General features: G+C 39.8%; 1 protein-coding gene across 5 annotated transcripts in view; it reads right to left on the reverse strand.

Annotated features, from left to right (window-relative positions):
• larp1 (La ribonucleoprotein 1, translational regulator) overlaps window positions 1-22894 on the reverse strand; it is a 57561-nt gene extending 34667 nt beyond the window's left edge. For all 5 annotated transcript variants that reach the window (XM_044223245.1, XM_044223241.1, XM_044223244.1 and 2 more), the window contains exon 1: window positions 22223-22894. In XM_044223245.1, coding sequence (XP_044079180.1) covers window positions 22223-22610 — 388 coding nt within the window. In that variant the 5' untranslated portion in view covers window positions 22611-22894. The remainder of the gene's footprint in view (window positions 1-22222) is intronic.
• Between the last annotated feature and the right edge of the window lie 972 nt (window positions 22895-23866).

Consider the following 23866-nt stretch of genomic DNA (forward strand, 5'->3'; position numbering starts at 1 on the left):
TTCATTAACTTTTCCATTACTTGTCTTATCTCCCTTTGGCAGGTAGGCTCTCAATAAATCTTCTGCGTTTCATTGGCTTTGTCAGCAGGTCTCCTTTGCTTAATATGCAGCTGTGGCATCATTTTCAGATAAACTCAACTAAGACAGCAGCAACAAGACACTAATACCATCATTTTTCTACCATGTCATCATTGTAACCTGGTACATCAGCGACAACAACCGCACATTTGATGGATGAAATGATGGATAAAGCAGGCCAATGAGCATGTCAAACAGCAGCGTCACAGAGATACTGGAAAACTCATGAAGAAAACGTCCAGGGATCACAGAAACACATCAGTGCAGCAACAGAACTGACATCAAGAGGAAGTAATCAGTCTGGTGGATGAAAAAAAAAAATCACGGAAGTATGTTCTCATGTAATTAGGCCTGTTCCGAAAATTACTTTTGTTGGATGATAATGTCCCAGAAAAAAATTGCAATAAATGATATTGTCATTTTAAGACCATTTTATGCCACTGATATTTGATACTATAATAGCATAATAATGCAAGTACACCCTTCCAAAGAGCAATTAACTTTTAAATCTGCCTAAGCACTGCCCATAGCGAAACTCAGACAGAGAGAGCAGACGACGAGAGGACAGAAGCAGCGCGACCAGAAATGACAGCAAATTACAGCTCCACCATGTGGCCGATTGGGCTCATTTCTGTGGAAGCACATGCACATAATTTCCAGTTACTGGGCCAAGTTTCGTGTTTCTACCTCATTCCAGCTCACGGCAATTTGAGCCGCAGCAAAAGACTACTAATAATAATAATAATAATAATAATAATAATAATAATAATAATAAAGCAAAACGCAATAGGGATTCAGCCCCTTTGAGGCTTGAACACCTAATAATTTAGCGCGATTTATCAATTAATTATTTCGTCTATAATAAAATGTCAGAAAATAGCGTAAAAAGCCCATCGCAGTTTCCCAAAGCCCAAGGTGTTTTTTATGACCAACGATCAAAATCCCAAAGATATTCAATTTACAATGATATAAAAGAAAAACATTTCAGAAACTGGAAACAGCAAATGTTTCGCATTTTTCCTTTAAAAATCACAAACGAGTAAACAATTAGAAAACATTTGATGATTAACTTTCTGTGAATTGACCAATTGATTAACTGACTAATCACTTCTGCACCAAAATGATCCAATAAGCTGAAATTGTTTTTCCTGTCTGCTCTCAGCATTCGTATGTTTATATATAATTTGGCCTGGTAGCCTGGCCTGTTTATTTTATTAGATCCCCATTAGCTTTCATGGCATTTGCTAATTTTCTCCAGCCACATTAAACATTAATACAATAATGAAAGCTGATCCTAATACAACAAAATTAAATCAGTAAAACACAACCAACAACAATATCAATAACTGAGAACAAATGACTATATAGAAAAAACTAGAGTGCACCAAACAAGCACAGACAAGTGACAACAAATAATTACAACTATACAGCTACGTTTAAGTACACAACCATCCCTGAAACTCATGAAAACTCAGACAACATCAGATAGGAAGACATGTATATTGAGTCAGTATGTCTGCTTTAAGCACATCTGCATTTGTTTGTCAAGTGGAAGCAGTTACTGATTCTCCAATACTATTTGGTAACTTTAGTTCCACAGAGGCCCTGTACATAACATTAAGAGTCTTGAGTGGGATCCAATAAAGCTGAAAAAGACTTCTAAAAATAAAGTTTTTCCCTAATGAAAACAAGGAATAATATATATCATCAAAAGCCCTAGTTGTACCTGGTCATGAATCTTCATAAAAACAGACCAGTTCTGGCTCACGTCCTGAAGTTTGAGATCTTGCCTCTGCCTGTCTTTGGCTGAAGTGTCTCCACAGTCTGACTACAAGGGAGTGAAAGCAGCTCACAGGGACTTCACCATGCTGTTTACACTGAAGAGCAAATCTCAGTAAGCTCCTTAAGGATGATCATGTCAGGGGACGAGGTCGAGAACGAGAGAGGGGAATAAAATCCTTTGGCGGACTGCATCACTAACAACACCAAGAGCAGCAGAGTACCAGGGTTTCATTATAGACATGTATATGCATACTACATGTGTTCATGACTGCAAAATATGATAAGAGATTTGAAGTTTGTAAAGCAAACAAGGAACATCTAGAGCTGGAAAATATTATCAAATGACAGACAATATGAATCTCTTACAAAACCTATATCTACTCATATTTCACTACTTCTGAATCATGTAGAATTAAACTGAGAAAAGCTAAAACCACAAAGCAGAAATTCAACCAACTGGAGATTAAATGATTAGTCAATCGACTGAAAAAGCACTGCAACTAAATGGTTATTTTCTCAATTAATTGATCAATTGTTTTGTCAATAAAATGTCAGAAAATGGCGAAAAATACCTGTAATAATTTCTCAGTCTAAGGTGACGTTTTCAGATGTCTTGTTTTGTAGCCCCAAACCCCAAAATTCAGTGTACGACATGGAAAAGCAACACATCCTCACATTTGAAAAGCTGGTAATCTTTGCCAGTTTTGCTTAAAAAAAAAAAAAACTAAAAAAATTATTCAATTGTCAATATTGATGCTGATTAATTTTCAGTCGATAATCGATTAATCATTGAAGCTCTAGACGGAAAATTAATCTGCAGCAATTATGATAATCGATATAATCGTTTAAGTAATTTATCAAGCAAAAACGCAAGACATTTGCTGATTCCGGGTTCTCAAATGTCAAGATTTGCTGCTTTTCATTGTAAATTGTAAACTATATCATTGTAAATTGAATCTTTTTGGGCTTTGAACTGTTGGTCAGCTATTTGAAAACAACACATTGGGCTCTGTGAAACTGACATTTTCTAGACTATACAATTTAATAAAAAAAAAAAAAAAACTGTTAAATTAATCAATAATTATAATCATTTTTAGTTGCAGCCCTACAGCTAATCATACAAAAGTCCAGTTGAGGAGTGAATTTTTATCTGGCCAAACAGTAATCAAAACAAACACATCAGAAGTGAGCCAAAACATGAAAGGAAATATCCTGCACTGATGTATCTGAAAACAGTTATTATTACATTTGTTAGAGATAACTGACATTTTTTCATAATATAAACCTTACGTCATACCCTCTAGCCCTACACACATCCACTAAAATGTACCATGTTATGTATGAGTTGTGTGAATATTATGCCTGTGTACCAGTTCTGTTTAGTACAGCAGGCTGTTTAGCTCCTCTTTGCATTAAAAAAAAAGTGTCTCCATTGTGTATTTTTGTGTTTGTACAACACACACAGACAACTTTACTGTATATCTGGAGCAGACCTCGGCTGCAGTGTGTTCACATGTCCAGAGTTTCTTCATCAGCTTACGTTGGGGTACAACAAGACTAGGCACTGAGAGAAGAAAACCATAAATAACAAAATATAAAGCTGGATAAAGACGCTATAATTGTTGGACAGAAACTGACAGAGAACCTGAATTTCTTGACTGGATTTGACAAATTCTTTGAAGCCAAACCAGCACAATATTAACTCAACACATATCACAATTTGTGAAATTAAATGAAGCAACATAAGAAGTGAAGTCAGGAATGTACAGGGGTTAAATAGTTCAGCATCTTTAACTTTTTCTGGCCAGAAAATAGTTGCCTTCAGTTTTCAGCCCTGTTGGGAAGTCTAGTGAAAGAGCGTGGGGGCCATTAAGGGAGATTAGTGCAAGCCCAGCAACTGCACTGTATGTTTTCTTACTTATAGTCTTACAGTCCTTCAGGGTAAAAACTGTGACCAACTGGAGGTCACGTTTGCAGAGAGCATGACTGTACAACCACACTGAGAGGTCTGTTAGGCCAAAAGAAGCACTGTACAAAAGAAAATAAGGCTCTAAAAAGGTAGCAAGTACAGTCACTAGATGGAAACACACAGAGTAAACTAATCAATACTTTACAAGACACAAAACGACCTCCTGAACAGCAACAAGAGAGACCTCCATCCACAGAGAGTTGCACTCAACAACAGGGTTTAGATCTTATTCTGCTCATCAAAACTGGTTCTTCTTGAATCTCAGTTTGGACTGTTGCCATATTATTTAAGTATGAAAAGAAACAAAAGTTAAATATTATATTCTCCTGTCTGAATGTTGGCTGTTGTATATTTGATTTTACTCAAACTTGACGCAATGACATAAGCTGATTCGGAGGCATTTTAAGTGCAACAGGGGACAACAAAAATGCCACAGGAATTCTTACAAAATACCACAGAAATGCTTTGTCACCTCCCTGCATGAAATTATTTTAGCTGTCATTATATTTACATACATCTACTGTCTCTTGTAAAGTTCAGCCACACTTTGGCTCTGGTCCCCCATATTGTAAAAACATGTGTAACCAGCAACATAGACAGAAGCGCAGCAGGTCCAAACTTCACTTTTAGGAATTAGCAGAATCTTCAAAGAGAACTCCACTGATTTAGCTTTGCACTCCTATAACATTGTCAGACTCACGACTGACAGTTAAAAAGCTTAACAAAATCGATGCAGCAGAACCAGAGATACTGTCTTTTTTATTCCACATGTTGTTCTTCCTTGTCAAAACCTGGTGCCTACATTACCCTCAATGCAAGTTGGCCGCTGACAGTTCAGGTCAGAGATTGACGTGTGTTATGCTAGTAGTGGCTAATGTAGCCTCGAGCCGCAAGCTAGAGATAAGGAGCGGGCTACAGAAGTCTGGTAAGCTCGCTTCTTTCCTTCTCCACACCTCCAGATCCCCCCCACCCATTTTAAAATTTTTGGTCTTTAGCCCCAACTGATGCTGATTCATGAGACATCACATGAGGCAATTTATCACATTTCGCACAGCTCCCTCTGGACGGTTCCAGTTCAGAGCCCGTTTTTAACACAAAACCCTACTCTGCAAAGACTCTTGTGCCTCTCGTGTCTATAAGTGTCCTCTGGTATCTCAGAAATGTGAGGTATATAATTTACTGACATCATCTTACATAACCTCTGAACTTTAAACTCGAATTGTTCATTTAGTTTTGAGTCGTGGACTTGGAGAAATGGTTTAACAGAGATTTAACTCAAGCTTCCTGACACTACAGTTATGACCTTTGCTTCAGTTCTTTTGCTAAACTGTGTCACAGGCATGTGTCCTCCAGGGATTTCCAACAGAAGCCTGGAGGGCAGAAAGATTTTTCCAAAACACGATTTCTTGGAAGCTAGAAACCGTGCACAGTATAAAGTGCTAAGAAGAATCAATGAGAGGACATAAAATACAATCATGCAACCTGAGCCCACAATGAGATGAGGGTGTGGTGTACCTTATTACAAATACTTTTGTTCAACAAATATTTAGATAATACAGTATGATGATCATTTAAAATGCCTACAAGTTCTTCCTACGACATGTTTTATCTGCGTCTATAACTAGGTAGCAGAGTACTAAACACACTGTAAAATGTAACTTGATATAGAGTAATTTTTTCCTCAGATGTTGCTCACACACACACACACACACACACAGCTGACATGACAATAGTGTGAAAAACAAAATCACAGCTAGGGTTCAAAGATGGATAGCAACAGTTAAATATTTTTAACTTATCCTTCCTTTAAATAAGTACATACCTGTTCATTAACAAGTTATTTGCATATTTTCTCCAATTCCAACAGAGCATTGGATGCAGATTTACTTTAAATGAGGCAACTCTCGAGTGTCTTTTGTTGAAAGATCAGAAGTTTGAAAGAGTTTATCACTAATTTAGATTTTGCCTTTCAGTCAACTCTAAATCAGTTTTGCACATCTTGTCCCATTATCTTTTGAAGAAGCAGTTGTGTTGGTTTCAGGTACTCTTCTGTTTGAATTTGGTCTGTACAATATTTATTTAATATATTTTTAACTAAACACTGAAATGTTTGCTTTTTGTGAAGCTGGCAGCTCACCTTCTTAACCTGCCTACATTTTTCTGTTAAAAAGACAACCTTCTTATAACCCGGTGCTGTTTCCAGTGGTTGAATCTAACACTCAGCAGCCACAATGTTGCTTCAACAGTCTGCTGCTTATCCTAATCGTGGCTAATGACATCACAGGAACCTGACATTCAGCCAAAAATCACTAATGACGGATGGGAACAAGAGGATTTCTCCAAAGCTGCAGTGTTCACCAAAATTCAAGACTTTCTCAGGCTAATTCAACCCAGAATCAGGATCCTATTTAAAGATAGATTTTATAATGGTGGATTACGTCTCCAGCATAAATGTCTTCCTGCGGTTTTACGAGCAGTAACCCTCGAGCATAAGCTGACCCGGACCTCCGACCACAATCAGGATGTAGAAGTTTTTCTAGTGACTGGTAGATTACATACGTCACCAGTTCATGTGACTATTTCACCAGCTAGATTAAGATAAACCATAAAACCACCCGGGTGACTGCTTGTGTACAAATGTATCGGTTAGTAATTAAATTCATCAGCTGTGTCATTTTTATTTTAACTGGATGGAGAATAATGGGATACGTGTGACAGCTCCTGTTCCTTAGCCCATGTTCAGACTTTCCACTAAATTTCAACAAAACCTCTCAACTATTTGTAGGTTTTTCTATTTTACTTTAAACACCTCATCACACCAGAATTTAAAACAGTAATATTTCATGGCGAAAACAATTTATTTCAGTGGAATCACTGTGATTGGTGGAGATGCTCGTGTGGGTGAAGTAAACCTGTGCAGATAGTTTGAGTCCATTTCAACTTTGGTGATCTTTGACCTATAGCAAGCTGTCCTGACAGTGCTGACCTTCAAGGGAACACAGAGGCAGAGGGTCCAAAATGGAGGAGACTGTTGTAGCTTATTAGCCGTTTTGGACCGTCCACTTTGATTTAACCTACTCTGTACTCTGAGTGTAAACTGCTCCACAACAGTGCAATGGCTTGCAGACATTTATGAGACAGGTGTAGGTGCATAAACTGTGTAAACTTATTGTTCTGTTAGCGACCTTGCAAGCTTGTTAGCAGAGAGAGCTTTTTATCCCACTTAACTTATGAAACAATGTACAAACCCGAGAACAAAATGGCAGGTAGAAGTAAACGGCACAGTACAGAGAAAACAGAAAGAACGACAACGACAGTAGATCACCAGCTAGCCTCGTGAGTAGTCACCAAGCTCCTATAACCAAATATTTGAGACACGCAGATTATTTTCACTGTCTGATGGGACCAGGTCTCAACAAACAAAAACAGGACAGAAAACATAAACTCCTTGGCAGAGGTAAATATCCGATGACCTCTCAAATATTCTTCAACTTCCACTGACTTGTCACTAAGAACTACAGGCATTTCAAGCATCTGTTCAGCGTATTACCATCTTTACAAGGAGTTTACAACATTAGTGTGAACATACAGCAACATCTGGTCATGTAAACCCATTTCACAGAACAACAAAAACTCCTGTTCTCCTCTCAGCAGCCAAATGTAGAAACTTTGGCCCAGGCAACAACTTTGTGCTAAATTAAGTCAAGGAATCCGCATGAATTCCTCAAGTATTTATCCGCTCTTATCTGCTTAGTTTGAACAAGAAGTGTGAACAACAGTAGTCTTGATAGTTTCAAAATGTCACATTGCTGCTTACAGTCCATGACAGAGCATGTTTAACAGGAAAAAACACACACACACTGGGTGGCAGATTTACAGTGTGACCGTCAGATCTTTCCAGCAAGGCGTTGAAATGCCCGAACCTTCTCCTTGATATCACTGTTCTGATTCCCTCTGAAGCTTTTTTGGTATGCCTATCACAGGAAGTGGGACAATGTATGAAACGGTCAGGATTTATTGAGTCTTTCTGCCTCATCATCATGACAGCGGACTCTGACAGGCTCTCAAACACAGCTTCAGAGTAACTGTCAGGAGGAAAATAGTTAACATTTTTTCTTCAAACACTACATTCATTTTAACTTCTCATTATGTTCATTTTTTTTATTGGCGAAGCGAGCAGTATGGCTCCAGGGATGGCAAAGTCTGTCTGTTTGTCAGTCAGTCCTCCACTTTGGTCCAGACTGAAATATCTCAACAACTATTGGATGGCGTGCCATGAAATTTGGTTCAGACATTCATGGTCCTATCAGGATGAATTGTAATAACTTTGGGGATTTCTGACTTATCTAGCGCCACCATCAGTTCAAAATGTTGGTTTATGATCAAATACCTGCAAAACTTGGCATTCCCATCAGCCTCAGCTGTACTTTGCATTATGTACTAATTAGCAAATGTTAAAAATGCTAACACACTAAACTAAGATGGTAAACATGGTAAACATGAAACCTACTAAACATCAGCATCATTGCCATTTTGAGCATGTTAGCATGCTGACGTTAGCATTTAGCTCAAAGTACCAGTATGGCCAAGTAAAGCCTGACAGAGCTGTTAGAATGGTTGTAGACTCTTAGTCTTGTTTAATCAGCATTTTACTGCGGATATTCTGACATTTTACAGATCACATAATTGTTATTCACACTTGGCCTAAGTAGTTTGGGAGGTTCATACAATCAAATTGGCTACATATCCTTTGAAACCACTTCTGGGACTAACACAGAACACCACCACCTGACTGGCTTCTGCTTCCTAAAACTGTATTGGACCCGTAATTGAATTTTGCAGTCAACCACCACAACAAGTGGACCAACAGTGGTTGTTCAATGATAAACAGAAGGTTTGTCGAGCTCTGCCACATACTGCTGATCAGCTGAGCCGTGCACTACGATTCCCCCACTAAGGGCATGAAGCCATCACTCACAGTTGCTCACAGGGCTGCCCAGTGTTCAGTGCATATCAGATGATATCAGTTGATAGTTTAAGGTCAAAGGAGAGCCTCCCAGTGCCAGCACGTCTGCCAAACTAGCTGCTGCTCCTCAGGCAGTCAGCAGTGCATTCAGACACGACGTTCTCTTACAGACGTCTGCCTCTTTGGGGCGTTAAATGCCTTTAAAGATCTTTTTTCCGGGCAATGCAAGCAATGATTTATTGCAGTTTGCCTTTTTGGTGTAGCCATTATCCCTTGGCCTTTCTATTTTATTTAGTACTTCACTTAGCGAGATTTCCTACATTTCACAATTTTTTAAAGGAAAACTGAAGGTCCTACTGCAAAGCACTGCAAATAAATTGCAATGTACCTTTATTTGCTACTAATTTTGTGGTTATTAGTAAAATAGAAAAAAAAAAACAGCCGCACCTTGCCATTTTGCAAACGTTGCAAAATTCAAATATCACAATCGCAAATCAGTAAATTACAAAGTAAATTACATCTCAAATGAAACTACCGCTTTCTTTCTCTCTTTTTTTTACAGTTATCGGTTATTTTGTCTAATATTCGCAATTCTTCAGATCACACATACACACCACAATAAATGCTTTAAAATAAACTTTTAGTCCCCTAATTTTTGCTGCTGATCTTTATTTGTGGAGCTTTAAAGTTTGGGGTTATTTACTCAAAACTGAGCTTAATGCGTGAAAGCACCTTGAGAACAGTCTGACTTGACAGGTAGGAGTGAAGGCTAAATGTTATCTCAGCGTTATGTGCTCAACTGTAAAAGAGCGCTGATAAGAGTGTTATATTCTCTAAAACTCAAGGACAGGACAGGCGTGTGTGTGTGTGTGTGTGTGTGTGTGTGTGTGTGTGTGTGTGTGTGTGTTACAGAGACACATGCTAAATATAGAAACACACAGAGGAGAAAGAATGAGTGAAAACATACGGAGGAGGAGGAGAAGGGAACAACAGGTGCGCGGATGATTTTGCTGTATTTGAATTAGCAGGAAGATCGGTTTCATCAAACCAGTCAAGGAGGAAGAGGAAATACAATAATCCTGACAAAACAATGCTTATATGGAAATGAAAAAGGTTTTCCGTATTTGCAACTGTGCATGGTAACACCATCAATGTATACAAGCACCTGAAATGCGAAAACAAAATACAATATGTTGAAGTTGTTATGGCTAAACAAAACTACAAGAAAATCCCTGCTGCCTGACAACATACCATCCATAACAAGAACATTAACAGTGCATAACTGTATGACAAACTACCTGTAAAAACTGCAAGAGAAAATCATAATATCAATTCTGAGACAAAACAGGATTCTCATTGTATCAAGAATTATACAGCGCTAATTGAAACTCTCCATTTCAATGTAGATTTCAAATAAAGACAAAAATATACATAACCTCCCCGCACACATGCTGAAGTTTGCTCATCACCAACAATTGTGGCTACCTTGTTTGACCTGTAACTGTATCACTCCAGTGCAAACAAAACAAATGGCAGGATTGAGCTGGGCCTGAAATACAACCCGGCACACAGACAACAGCAGTGTACAAACACACCAACAATGCAGCATCTACGTAGGCCGCATCAGTGCAACTTAAAACCAACTCTAAATGTCAGAATATGAAACAAAATCCATATAATTTAAGGCAGTCAAGCATTGTAAATGTGTTTGTGTGCTTAACTTGACAATAATTAAATGTATATTTTTTTTGTTTTTTATTTTATATGTAGCTATATGTTGTATTTGCTTCACCAAACAAGCAATGATGAGATCAGATAGGAGATAAACTTACACACCATGAGTAAATTAGTGAATACTAAACTCATTAAAAGGAAGAGTTTGACATTTTAGGAAATACACTTCTTTGTATTCTTATCAGGAGTTGGATGAGAAGATAGATAATTTCATCTGTGTATTAAGTAGAGCTAAGTGCCTGGTGTGTTTAGCCTAGCTTAGCAAAAAGACTGGAAGGAAGGGGGAGACTGCAAGCCTATGCCATTTAAAACAAAATGCCTTGCAACAGCTTCAAAATGGTCATAACCATTCACTGTCTTCTTTCTCTCTCCTTTGTTTATTCCCTAAATCTTTCTTCACAGCACTCAGAGCCAGTTGTTGCAGCCTGCTGTGCACGCCCAACTGCCAGAGGCTACCATTAACATTAGCCACAACCAACCCCCGCCAGTTCACATTTAGCATTATCTCTCCTTCTGTCTCTCCAATACCGTTTGTTCAATTCATTCACATTTGTAGGCTCATGTGTATCATTCAGCACATTCAAAATTCTTTACTGCTTCCTTTTAATTTAGAAGAGCAGCTCTCTGTCAGATATCCTCTTTCTTTCCAGTTAGTATTATCTCCAATTTCACCACCCCCAACAGACACAGTTCCCAGTCTCTTTTTCTCAGAAACTCACAACAGAGCACACACCTCACGTGGAGTCCAAACACAAATTCCCATGGGTGCTATAGCACACACCAGCGACAATACCTGCACCAAAGCCCACAGGGTATCGCTGGTGAATCTTATAAATTAAACTTGTGCCACGTCAGCTCTGCAGTCTTAGATAAACACAGCGGTAATGTTGGGAAACAGGCCCAGTCCTCTACCAGACTCTGGGAATTTTTGTTGGCTATAGCGAGTAGGTTTTTTCTTCTCCCACATGTATTGTAGCATCATTCTGAGGTCATATGGTATTTGAAAGATTTACTCATTCAAGGTGAGGGTTGTATTCTGGGATTTCTTAGTTACTGGGGCGAGTTATAGGGGCGGAAACAGCACTCTGACATCTTCCTCACAGGACGATATTCAACAAAACATCCACAAAAGCCAATGTCTAACTGAGAAAACCCTTATTATAAACATACACATTTGAATTTCAAGATGTATTTCAATTTCTCTCTGAATGAAAGAAATGAGAAACACAGGCAGGACTTGTTCGAATGCTCGATTTGAGATACATAGTTCCCAAAAAGGCAGTGAAGACACCCAAGATGTCTTATTTTGTAAGTGCTCATCACAGGGAAACAGGAACTGGATGAGGACATGAGATAATCACCTTGAAATCACCTTATAATGGTGAGTCATTTGTCACAGTCAAGATCTAAAGTAACATTTAATCAGTGTGAAACTTAATCAACAGTTTTGTCTACTAGCCACTTTCAGACTGATAATCTTACATGCACAGCAGCGCAGAGTGATGACAGAGGAGGGAAGCCTGTCTGCAAGAACCAAATATGGAGGAAACAGCGGTCAGAGCATACGCCGGCAGCTCCCCCCCCCAAAAAACACACACACACACACACACGTCAAAGACTCTCCCCAGCGTCACATGATCAGTGTGGTGACATCACCTCTTGCAGAGTAAAAAGCTAGACAGCAGAGGGCCAGGAGGCGTCTCCCTGCGTACACTGAACCGCAGTAGGAACCCGCACAGCAACACACACACGTTAAGCCCAGGTCTGAACTCAAACTGTTTAGCTTTGCATCAAAATTCCTAGATGAAACCTTAAATCTATTCTGGGATGTTTTTCTGTTTGTTGTTTCAAACACATTTCAGCTCCAGTGTGCTGCTGTGAGTTTGAACTAAACAGCTGCTTCTTGTCCTGGTGGGAGCTAAAACATTATGACAACTGTCCGATGTTTCCTTTTAACTACTGACCAAAACTGACATAACAGCTCAAATAAGAGAGTTAATTTCCTCAGGATATAAATTTGTAAAATGTGTCTTAATGGTTCAGATTACAAAAGAAGTTTTCTGATAGGGGTGGACAGCTGTGAGCAACTGCTAGCACGGTGTCAATGGTTATCCACAGGACAGCACAGCGAGGTAAACACAGTTGTTTACTTCGCTGTCTAACATTGGACATAATAACGCTGAATATGGAGCAGCACAGCGCAAGAACACCTTATCCTTGGAAGAAATAGTCAGAGTTGACACTGGAGCTTTTTGCTTTTCACACTGATTAAAAAACGTCTCATGACGGCAGGAACAATTGGTTTGGAGTGAATGCATAATCTCTTGCCTGGCCTGAAAGCAGAGTACACATCACACACGAGCACCAAGGATTAAACTGTCATGGTTTTTTTTTTGTTATAAAATAACTATTTCTGTCTTGTCCTGCCTGACTTTCATAACTTCATGTGACATGTTTTTTTAGATTTCCTAGAATCCTAAATTTACTTTATTCTCAGATATGCTCCTTTTTGAAAGAAGACAAATACCAGCTACCACTAACTGGTCAGCAAGCCGCAACTACTTTATTTCTGGTTGACAATGACTCATCTGCTATTCCTTTAAGTGTGCAGGTCAATGAACCAACAAACTCCAAGTTGCAGTGGGCAAATGCCCCAAATAGTGTAGTAGTAGTAGTAGTAGTAGTAGACACGAACCACATTAAAATTTGTGACACACGTTTCTCTCATGGCCCACCCTATTAAGTAATGCTCAGTCTCATAAATTTGTTTCCTCAAAAACGTTTTAAAAGTAAATCCCACCGGACTCATGACTTGGAGGCCTTTGGCTACAGGAGTTTAGTCACATTTTCTATACACCACTAACTGGACACATCCTTGATGCAAACTGTCCACACCCTGATCCAACGCCTGCACTGGCGAGCCTCGACAGAGGGATGTGCCGCTATCATCGAGTCCAGACACAACTGTGAGACAGATAAAGCAGCCTGAGTAGAGTGAGTACAATAAACACTGGGCTGCTACCTAGCTTAGCATTTCCACTCTTTAGTGTACAGCTTCAAGCCAAGCATGAATGCTGTAAAACTAACATATGTGCTTCAGTTTTTGACAGATTACCCTTATTCATACATCATGATTTCGATATATTCCCATAGTGATTCTGTAATATCTACAGTTGTTTTCATTAGCAATTAATGTGTCTATAATTTGTCAGAAAATAGACAAAAACGCCCATCTAAAACCCAAAGCTATTTAATTTACAATGATATTAAACAGAGAAAAGCAATAAATCATTTAATTTGAGAAGCTGAAGAGAGAATGTTTTACATTTTGGCTTGATAAATGATTAATCGATTAGCAAAATTACTGTTGATTAATTATCTGATGATCAACTAATCGATTAATTGTTTCAGCTCTAGTAATATCTTTGTCTTTGGAAGGTTTTAATGCTACTCAAGATGTGTGAAAATCCTTGGACACATTTGTTCAAACTGTTAGTACAAGAAGGAAAAATATAAGCTCAAAGCAAACAGTTACCAAAATAAATATAGTTGAATGGACTCAAATACTATATATCGTTTTGTTGTTTGTATGATAGTTTTCATTGCTTCCCATGGCAACGGCAAAACGGGTGTTGACATTACACATGAACCCCCCCTACAGTATTAACCTTTAAGATCAGAAAAATTATTTTACATCACATTTATTTATTTTTATTATCTTGTTCCAGCTATTAAATGAAGCTATATGATGTTTACACTGAGTGAAATATTTAAAGCCAAGAATGTTAAATATTCTACATGTCTTGTGCATCATTTCAGACACATTTCCTCCAACTTCTGCATTACATTTGGTATTTTTGGAAACTTTGGGATCTCCTTTAGAATTTACAATAAAGTTTTGTGGGTTTGAACAATGTCTATACTGACTGACCTACCGGTGGTGTGTTGCATGTTTTAAGAACTTGCGTGTTACAGAAGGAATCCCCCTATACATAATAATACTGTATTATATTATAATATTACCAAAGATGCTCTAACAGAAGTTAACCTTTTAAGTTGTGCCAATGGCATGAAATGGTATACACTTCCTGTCTCCTAAGTGGGCGTAGTCGCCTCTCCCCCTCCTCGTTTGGAAGTATTGTGAACGTCGTGTGGATGGATGAAAGCATATTGGGTTGTGCTTGCATGTTATCGGTAAACAACAAACTTTAATAACTTTTACAACTGATAACTCTCTGAACCGTCTCTGCCAACAGAGTTGTTGCCAGATCTAGTGAGTGTGTTGCTGAGAGAGAAAGGTCTCAAACAAAGTTAATTTTCTCCTTATTTGTTTGTCTACAAAATGCCATTTTAGTGTCAGAATGTTCGAAAGGCTTGTGAAAAATGGGTCCAATATTTACTTTGGTGACTATGGGGCGAAAGAATCGCTCATAATCTGTGCTCACGTTCACTTCTCCCATTTAAGTGAATAGACTCTTAACTGAACCGTCTCTCTTCTAAACCTTCTCTGATATTACTCTGTGAAATGAGTCATAAGAGTTAAAGCACCCAACAGATGTATCATAGATTAAAAAAAAGAAACAAATGTGCTCTATAGAACCAACAACAAATATTTGGAAGTCAACATTAGGGGAGAATTGGACGGTTTTAAAAATAAAAGCAATGACACTTTAGATGTGTGTCAAACAGAAGGCATCAACTTCCACCTTAACCTGCAAACATAAAGACAAAACATAATTTCCACAGACTGACCAATCAGCTGAGCGCTCATCAACACAGTAAACACCCATTAAGAAGCAGCAATAACGGCGGTGGCAGTCTGTCCTGTCCAACAGTTCCACTTCCATTCCATTCACGCGCCAGCACTGCTTCCAGGTTCGTGACCATTGCCGGGTCCCGACACCTTGTAAAAAACCCTGACTATAACCAGCCCGAGGTGTCTGATGACGGTAGGAGAGGGTCTGCCTCTTCACAGCCACAACAAAGAGGACAAGATTCACAGAGCAGATGTGGGAGATAAGCGAGGCGTCCATGCTAATTCTGAAACAGCAACCTCTGATTCTGTGAAGCCCTGCTGTAGAAGCAACTGCTGCAGGAATCCCAAGCAGCTTCAAACATCACGCACTTCAGAGTCTTTAAAAATCATAATTTCATTTAGAGCTGACAAGAAAGCCATATGCACACAGTGGAGGCTTTCATGTCAAAAATATGTTTGTTTTTTTTTAAAGTGTGAATTAATGTACAGTATTTGTCAACAATTATAACTTCTCCCATTAAGACATTTTATATTATTACAACTTTTCAGCATTTTACTATGTTGTCAATATGCCTGCAATTATGGGTGCCCACAGAAGGATTTATAGTTGGCAAATACATTAATAAGTGCTTGTATCTGCTTATAACTCCATTATAGTGTGTTATACAGCATGTTTTTATCCTGCTCATAAATGCTAGAGGGAGTCAAAGCAAAGTGTTGCCAAAATCATATCATAGCTGCCTCGTAGAAAATTCACAACTCCTTAGCTGCTGTTTCTCATTTTTATATTAAGTTATTTATTTTATTTTAAGTTTAAGACGACCCTTCACAGACCAAAAGCTGTTGTTAATTTGTAAACTAGATAAAAGTCATGTTGTGTAAAGGTTTCATTCAACAGTCCCTTTCCACCCAGAGTTTCAAACAGAGAGGGCTGCATTAGCAAGTGTTAATTAAGGTTCATGCACAAGCTAAAGGAATGTTAATGCATCGAGCTGAACCTACATTTATCATTCCTGATTCTTTGACCATGGATTGCATGTCAGTGCGCATTCTTCACAACAGCAAAAAGAAAATGGACTTTAAATAAGGCTGTAGTCAGTATCAATACCTCAAATGGAACAAGTGGATACATGTTCATTATCTCTAAAACATTTGTGTACATCATCTCCGTATCCCAGTCCAATCAGCCCTCTTGTAGAAAAATAACTAAAATTTTTTGTTCTCATGCTTTAAATTGATACCAAAGCCAAAATACTGAATTGCTTAACACCTATACCACACTGCGCCTATGTCTACATAGGTTAGGCTAGTCTACACTAGAGAGCAGTGAAGTCTACTTTTCTAAAGTAAAATGTTCTGCTCAGGGATTCTAATCAGATATGTTTGTTTATGTCATGAGTTAAAAAAAAACATAAAATAAAAAAATTAAAAAAAGAGACTCAGTCTTCTGCACTGCTTACAGGAGCTACATTACACAATGCTGCGGCTGTAGAGCATCTCCAGTCCTGCATAAAGGAAACACCCCATGCACTCATTCACCAAGCATTACAGTAACATCATACAAACAACCGGAAGCCTGTGTGCGGTGTTAAAAAGAATGAATGACTGAATGAATAAATGAATGAATGAATATATGATATATAGAATGAATTCTATATATTTTCACTCACCAGAGTTTAACTATCACACTGTCACGTACAGCATGTTATAGCCAGAATTTGTTAGAGTTCTGCTACCTGAACCTCACAGGTCCAGACTCCTGACAAACTGTCGGGCTGGGGCCGGGTTCCAATTTGGTTATTTTCAAATGTAATTCATCAAGACATTTCTCTCTGTTTCTCTCTCAAATGCTGTACAATGTCTTGGGATCTGTGAAGCCTTCAAACTTGACCTCCTGGTTCATGTTTCATCTCCTCGCTGGTACCTGTAACAGCACACAAGGGCTGCACCTTGTTTTTGGTTTTTTTGGCTGTGGGGCTATTTTCAGTCTGAACACCGCTTTACATCAGTAAAGCAACAGGTGCCACAACAGGACAGGAAACTAACTTACTTAACCAAAGTGGCTACATTTTGCTGGCAGTTAGAGATAATTTTGTGCTCTGAACTGTCTGATCAACTGTAGCATGTTTTACTCAGTATGTTCTCTTTTGCAGCAAATTAGATTTTGCTACCACCAATACTGCTGTGAGAATCAGCTGACAACAAATGTTTGCACTGCTTTTCTTTGCAGCCTGGATGTTTCACCATCTAACTGAATTTTAACAGTTTCATCTAACTGAATGAATAAAATATAATGTTTAAGAACTTGGGAGAAAAATTTAAGCAGGGAAGGTCTGCTTATAAAAAGACACTGGTACTCTTGTTCTGTGGCAACACCTCTGCTAGCATTTATCACTAATTCACCATTAACTCCCTCAGGGACCAAAATACCGATGAATAAAGACATTAAACTGTTCAGTGTGACTGAGCCTACTTGTTTGGGAAATTAATTCTGAACCATACCTTTTAAAATATACTGAAAAGGTGTGCTGAACCCAATTTAGGTTTACTAAAACACATGAACAAGACAGAATAATAAAAAGGACCCTGACTGCATCAGGTTCGGTTTTGCCCTACTGCCTTACTGTTTCTGTTCAACTGCTCTACATTGCCTTTGGTGGCATCTCTGTAACTAATTCTAACATTCAGGGAAACATATAAAACAACCTACTGTTGGTGTAATGAACGCAGTACATCACCACTGCACAAACAGTGTCACATGACCTATCACAAACTGAGTAGTGATTCAGCTAAATGCCAGAAATGTAAATGTCAGACCAGCTTCAACACTACAGGCCAAGCTGCCCCTGTAATAGTGCGATCAGACCGGATTTCACCTGCTGAAATTAAGTCGCATGGTGTGGCGAAAGGCAGGCAGGACAGGAAGTCGTGTGGACAGGGTTGTAAGCATAAGCTGCGGTAGCTAGCGAGGCAGGCAGGGCTAACAACAGCAATCCATCAAGCCGTAAATTATACAGCTTCTTTTCAAACACTTTACTGTCACTTCCCTTGCACTCCCTGCAGCCAAGCAGCATCCCTCCTTCTCTGCTTCTTGCATTATTTATAAACAATCAATATTTCCAGAATGAGAGGTTAATTGGCTGAGGAGCCTTGTAATTTCGCTTGTCAAACTTTCAAAACAGACTGAACTCTGTGCAAAGCTTAAGAGGCAGGTCGACTCATAACCAGAAGCTAATACATATGACATCTATTGCATGTCTGTCCGTCCTGGGAGAGGGACCCCTCTGTTGCTCTTCCTGAGGTTTCTCCCCATTAAATGGGTTTTTTTAGGGAGCTTTTCCTCATCTGAATGGAGGGTCTAAGGATAGTGGGTGTTGTATGCTGTACAGATATAAAGCCTGTTGAGGAAAATCTGTGATATTGGGCTACATAAATAAAACTGACTTGACTAATACGTTTCACCTTGTTCCTCATATAAATTAATGAGGAGTGAAATCCGGTGTGATCGCAACTTCAAGGTACATTGTGGAGTTTTAGACCAAAAGTAGCACTATGGAGCAATGTTTTTACAAGTGGGTCGTAGTTTTGTTTGTATCGTGCACAAGCGACTCGGTGCACATTCCTGCTGCCCGTTTCACGCCATTCTGCTGGTGGTAGTAACACACAACAAAAAAGAAAAGAAATACACCAACAAAGGCAGTGAAATAGATGACTGCTACCAAGCAAACATGGATGTAAACAATGCACATTTAAAATTGTTTTAAAAATCAGCTTTGCAAATGTTTTATGGAACACATTTGTCCGGCTTCAAGGACACACGCCACGCATTTTGGTGACCTGAATGTAACTATAACTTAAAAACAGACCAGCCTGTTGTTAATGTCAATGGTGTTTTTTGTTGACAGTATGAAGAATGCAGCCACACACCCTGGAGACGAGACAGTCACAGTCATGTTTACTACTAATATTACTAGGAGCCAAATAGTGGGGAGTCTACTCTCTGAATCATTTTATCTAACTTTTTTGACAGGTGACGAGATCAGGCAGGTTTTATTGTTATGTTGTCACTTTATATACAGTTATGGGAATTTATGTGGTAGGTTTTAGCCCATGTCTTACATATATTAATACTGTGTGTTTTATGTTAAGATAAAAGCTCAGCTGTCCAATTCCAGAATTTAAAGCCAACTCTGCAGCCACAAATAAAAGCATGCTGGTGACGTGCTTGCCACTGTATCCTTTAGGCTAAAATATTTCCCCAACAATCAACAGTAAACCCAGTCAGTAGGGACATGCCTGAGGCGATTGTGAAAATGTGCTGCTTATTCAAAACCCAAATCCACCCTTCTCTTGCCACAAATTAAAGTCACATACAGTAACATACTCATCCTAAAACTAAAACAAGCTGCGTGGGCCGTGGAAATACATATTCAGCCTTTTGGCTGGTGTTCTTATCCAGGACACGAGTCCAGGATCTTGTTCAAGGACACACAGAGTACACATAACTGATTAGAGACCATTTTACCCGTTAAAAAGGACTTCTTACTTTTTGGTTAGTGAACAATCATTTTGACCAAAATGAAAGGACAAACTTTACAGAGAGTGCCACCATCTTAAGAAAATAACTTTAAAAACAGTAAAACTTTTGAGTATCGCTAAATTTTAGGCTACACTCACACTAAAAGATGAAACAGATTTCCTTCTGATACAGTGACACATCTTTACTTTTGTCCTTTTGAAATACCTTATGGTTTTATCTCTTCATGTCTCCACAAATTATTCAAATTTAACAACATGAGAAGGGCAATTCACTATTTGATTCAACTGCTCACAATTCATAAACACACAACCTGTGATGACAAAGTAGACGGTTGACATTTTGTAAAACGGGTTCACAAGGGAAAAAAAACACACACAATCTCTAAAACACACAACTGACAATCTAGCTTACCATTAGCATCTAACCAATTTTGGTCTTTGAATGCTACATAAAAAAGAGGCACTACTGTCCGGTTATCTCAAACTATGGCTCCCAGCCAGGTTTACTTGCTGATGTGACAGCTTTTGGAGCACATCCATCCAACCCACCCAGATGGCTCCAGTTTCAGGGTACAGGATGTACACAGAATCTAAAGTCTACATTAGTTTACACATGTTTCAGCAAAGCAAATAAACCAGCTGGCAAACAAAAGGGCAACACAAGCATCAGAACCATGATGACCTGTCCAGGACAAAAAGCACACATGGCTGTGAGGCAAGACACCACGTTGCCTTGACACAGAGCAGAGAAGGGGAGCTGTCTCCATGTGCATCACCATTAATCACTCCACATGATCGATTAATGTGACTTTGATTTTGGCAACCAGCCCTTAAGTTGAGAAACCCCCTGTGTGTATTTTTAAGACACAACATAATTAGTTGTAATTTTTAACCTGGACCAGTGTGAGATCATGCAGCAGCCATTATGACTCTCGCCTGTTAGCTTCCATGCTAACGATAGCTAGCTGGGTGGACAAGCAGGCAGGAGCCGGGTTTACGTTGACAACAGATACACGACATGACAACCGGGTTATCAACCACGAAACAACCAGACTGTCTCACACAGGGCAACCTCGAAATGATATCTGGTCTCTGTGTTTGCACCGATCCGATGAAGTTAGCCAGCTAGCTAGCTAGCTAGCAGCGCCCATGCCTTTCTCTCGGGGAACACGTGGAGTGAACACGTGACGTCTCATAACAAACCTGCTCATTTTCTTACAGATTAAAACGAGCAGATGTTTCACGTTGGGTCGTGTTTCGGTGTCGAGAAGCGATCTTTAGACAGATTAAAAGCTGACATGTTTTACACAGAGTGACTGGAAGTGGAGTAGCAACTTGGAAGCTAAGCTAACATCTGAGTGGGAAGGGCTTGACGACGCGCTAGGCCAAAGGAGAGTCGGTGTGCTATTGTTAGCTGGCTAAGCTGCTACACAGCCGGCCAAGCTCGTGGTTTTTCATCAAACTGATGCAATGCGAGACATCGGCGGATGCCTCATTAATGTCTGCCGTGGCTGTACGCCGAAACATGCCTCAAAACAAACGCGTAAACAGCAGTAAACACCAGTTTAAATATTTGGCGAGCAATACGTTGGTGTGTCGCTAAGGTTGGACTGTCTGGGTGGCAGGATGTGAGGTGGAGGAGAAGGAGGAGGGGGGCATGGCGATAAAGCAGGCTAAACATAAGGACATTTGAGCTACTCTTGACTACTTATCCTAACTTGAACGTTTACAGTCACTGCAGCCAGTATGCACGGTGACACTGCTGAAAATAAGACCCCCCCACACCCTTTATAAATAAAAATACACCAAAAACGTGCTCCACTGAAATTAACACAGGTTGTCTGGTGTGATGACACAAGCACAGCAACTTTGCAACCCAACCACTGCACGACAACACAACGTATCCATGAAAGGACTGTTTTTTATTATTTAAAATCTCTTTGGGAACAGAATCCCTTAATTACACCTTTAAACTCTTCAAATTATGGTTAAGGAGAAGCAGAGACAACATTTGGGTTGTTTTTTTTAAATACACCAAAAGTAAAGTTAATATGGCTTAGTGATTAAAGGGGTTCAACACTGACTTCTATGATGAATCATTTGGAGCATTTTAACTTTTTTTTTTTTTTTTTTTAAAGGGTGTGATTCCTTGTGCAATCAGCTCCAAGAATAGCCTTAACTGGGAGGAGGGGGGGCATTTACTCCAAATATAACCAGCTTGCAGGGCGACCTCAGACAAGGGGCTTGTTTAGACACTAACATGGCTCTTTTTGGTTCAATAAATGCTATCTGACCCCTGTGACAGCTGCTCGGACATCCCGTGTGACCACACCTGCACGGACAGACACCAACACAACACTGACAGCCAGTGAAATCAACATGTAGGGAGGGTACAAACCGTGGTGTGCTTGTCCATTCACGCTGACCACGGTCACCGCATTCATTTTCCTAGTCCACGGGTTCACCTTGGGCGGGGGAGCTTCAGTAAACTCCTTTCTGTTGCTGCTTTTAACACCTTCCTCGTTTTGCTTGTCGTCGCTGTCACAACCCCCTTTGCTCTCCTCTGTCGCCTGTTTGGAGGTTTGCTCCTCCGTACCGGGGGTCCCTCCCTGCCCGGGGCTGCTGCTGCCGCTGCTGCTCCCCTGATCGGCGACACCCGTCTGCCGCTTGGCCCCGTCGCCCTGGCCGCCCTCCTCTTCCTCCGGCTCACCGCGGATCACTTTACCGTGCTCCTCCGCTTTGGCAAGCGGGTTGCCGGGCAGGAGAGTCTCCACCTGAGTGGCCATTTCCCACCGCCGTCTTTCTTCCCCCCTCAGGATTACCAGTCCTCCCCCCGGCCCGAATTCGCCTTCAATTTCAAGGAAATGTGAAGTTGTTCCGCGGAGTCTGCCGCTCCTCTGTCGCTCCTCGACCAAAAGAGCTTCAGTCTAGACACAGAGTAGTCCGCGCTGGATTAAAACATGTATAAAAATAAAGAAACGTGTCCGAGGGCCTCTCAGGATTACAACCTTAACTCCACCACTAGCAGCAATATGGATGATCTCCACCACGCGATATAGGGGTACGCGCACGTACGGCGTAGAGGAGGAGTAGCCACGTAAAGCCGGGAGCGCGCTTGTGGGTCATGTAGAGATGCTGCTTTCAAGTGCTTCCTCGTCGTAAAACTTCTTAATTTTCAATTTCGGACGTAAAGTGTACACTTTGTCGGGCGCATTCAAGTGCTGAAATGTACCATGGATAAAGAGTACTTTTCTGTCTTAAGTTATCTGCTTAATTTAGTGTTTAAAAGAGATATCAACTAACCCTTACTGTGTTGCAACATGTTTTGAATGCACCATTTTGTCATATATTCTGCACCTCTAGACAAAAACTGCCGTCAATGAAAGCTTGAATTAAAATGCAAACCATCATCTGAAAGATTAAATTAAAATGTGTAATGTTAACATAGCATTCCTATAAACCAAAAAAAAAGAAAGTTGTCCATGCACCTTCACCTCTCACTGTCCTCTAAATGTCACATCACAGCAACCTGAGTTTCAGAAAACCCCAAATTTACCAGTTATAGATCAACCTTCTACATGTATGATCAGAGACCGCCAGCTAGAGAAAAAAACATTTTTCATTTATTTATGTAACAGTTAGGCTTTTAAACTGGTTACTGTGTCGGTCTGCACATGCAGAGTAAACTCTCACCCTCTTCTTACTTCAGCTTGTCAAGTGGTGATCGGAGGATTGGCTACCTGAAGAGCTGGTGTGCCCTCAGGGCTTCTGTTGAGGGTTCAGTATGCTCCAAACAAACTAGATCGTAAAAAGTGTCATCCGACTACGTCTTAAGGCAAATTTGTTATTGCCTGTTCTGAATGGCCACAATTGATGGTGGTGTGAAGAGCCTGATAGAGAGGGGTGAGACATGACGAATCCTACAAATGGTCTCTCCTCAAAGTTATTCATGGTGTTGCACTTGGTTGAGCTCATATAGAGAGTGATGGAAGTAGTTGTGTAAAGAATGAAAAAAAAGAGCTAAGTTAAGTTCCTACTTTCA

Source organism: Siniperca chuatsi, linkage group LG14, assembly GCF_020085105.1.
Source record: "Siniperca chuatsi isolate FFG_IHB_CAS linkage group LG14, ASM2008510v1, whole genome shotgun sequence".
Classification (NCBI taxonomy): Eukaryota; Metazoa; Chordata; class Actinopteri; order Centrarchiformes; family Sinipercidae; genus Siniperca; species Siniperca chuatsi.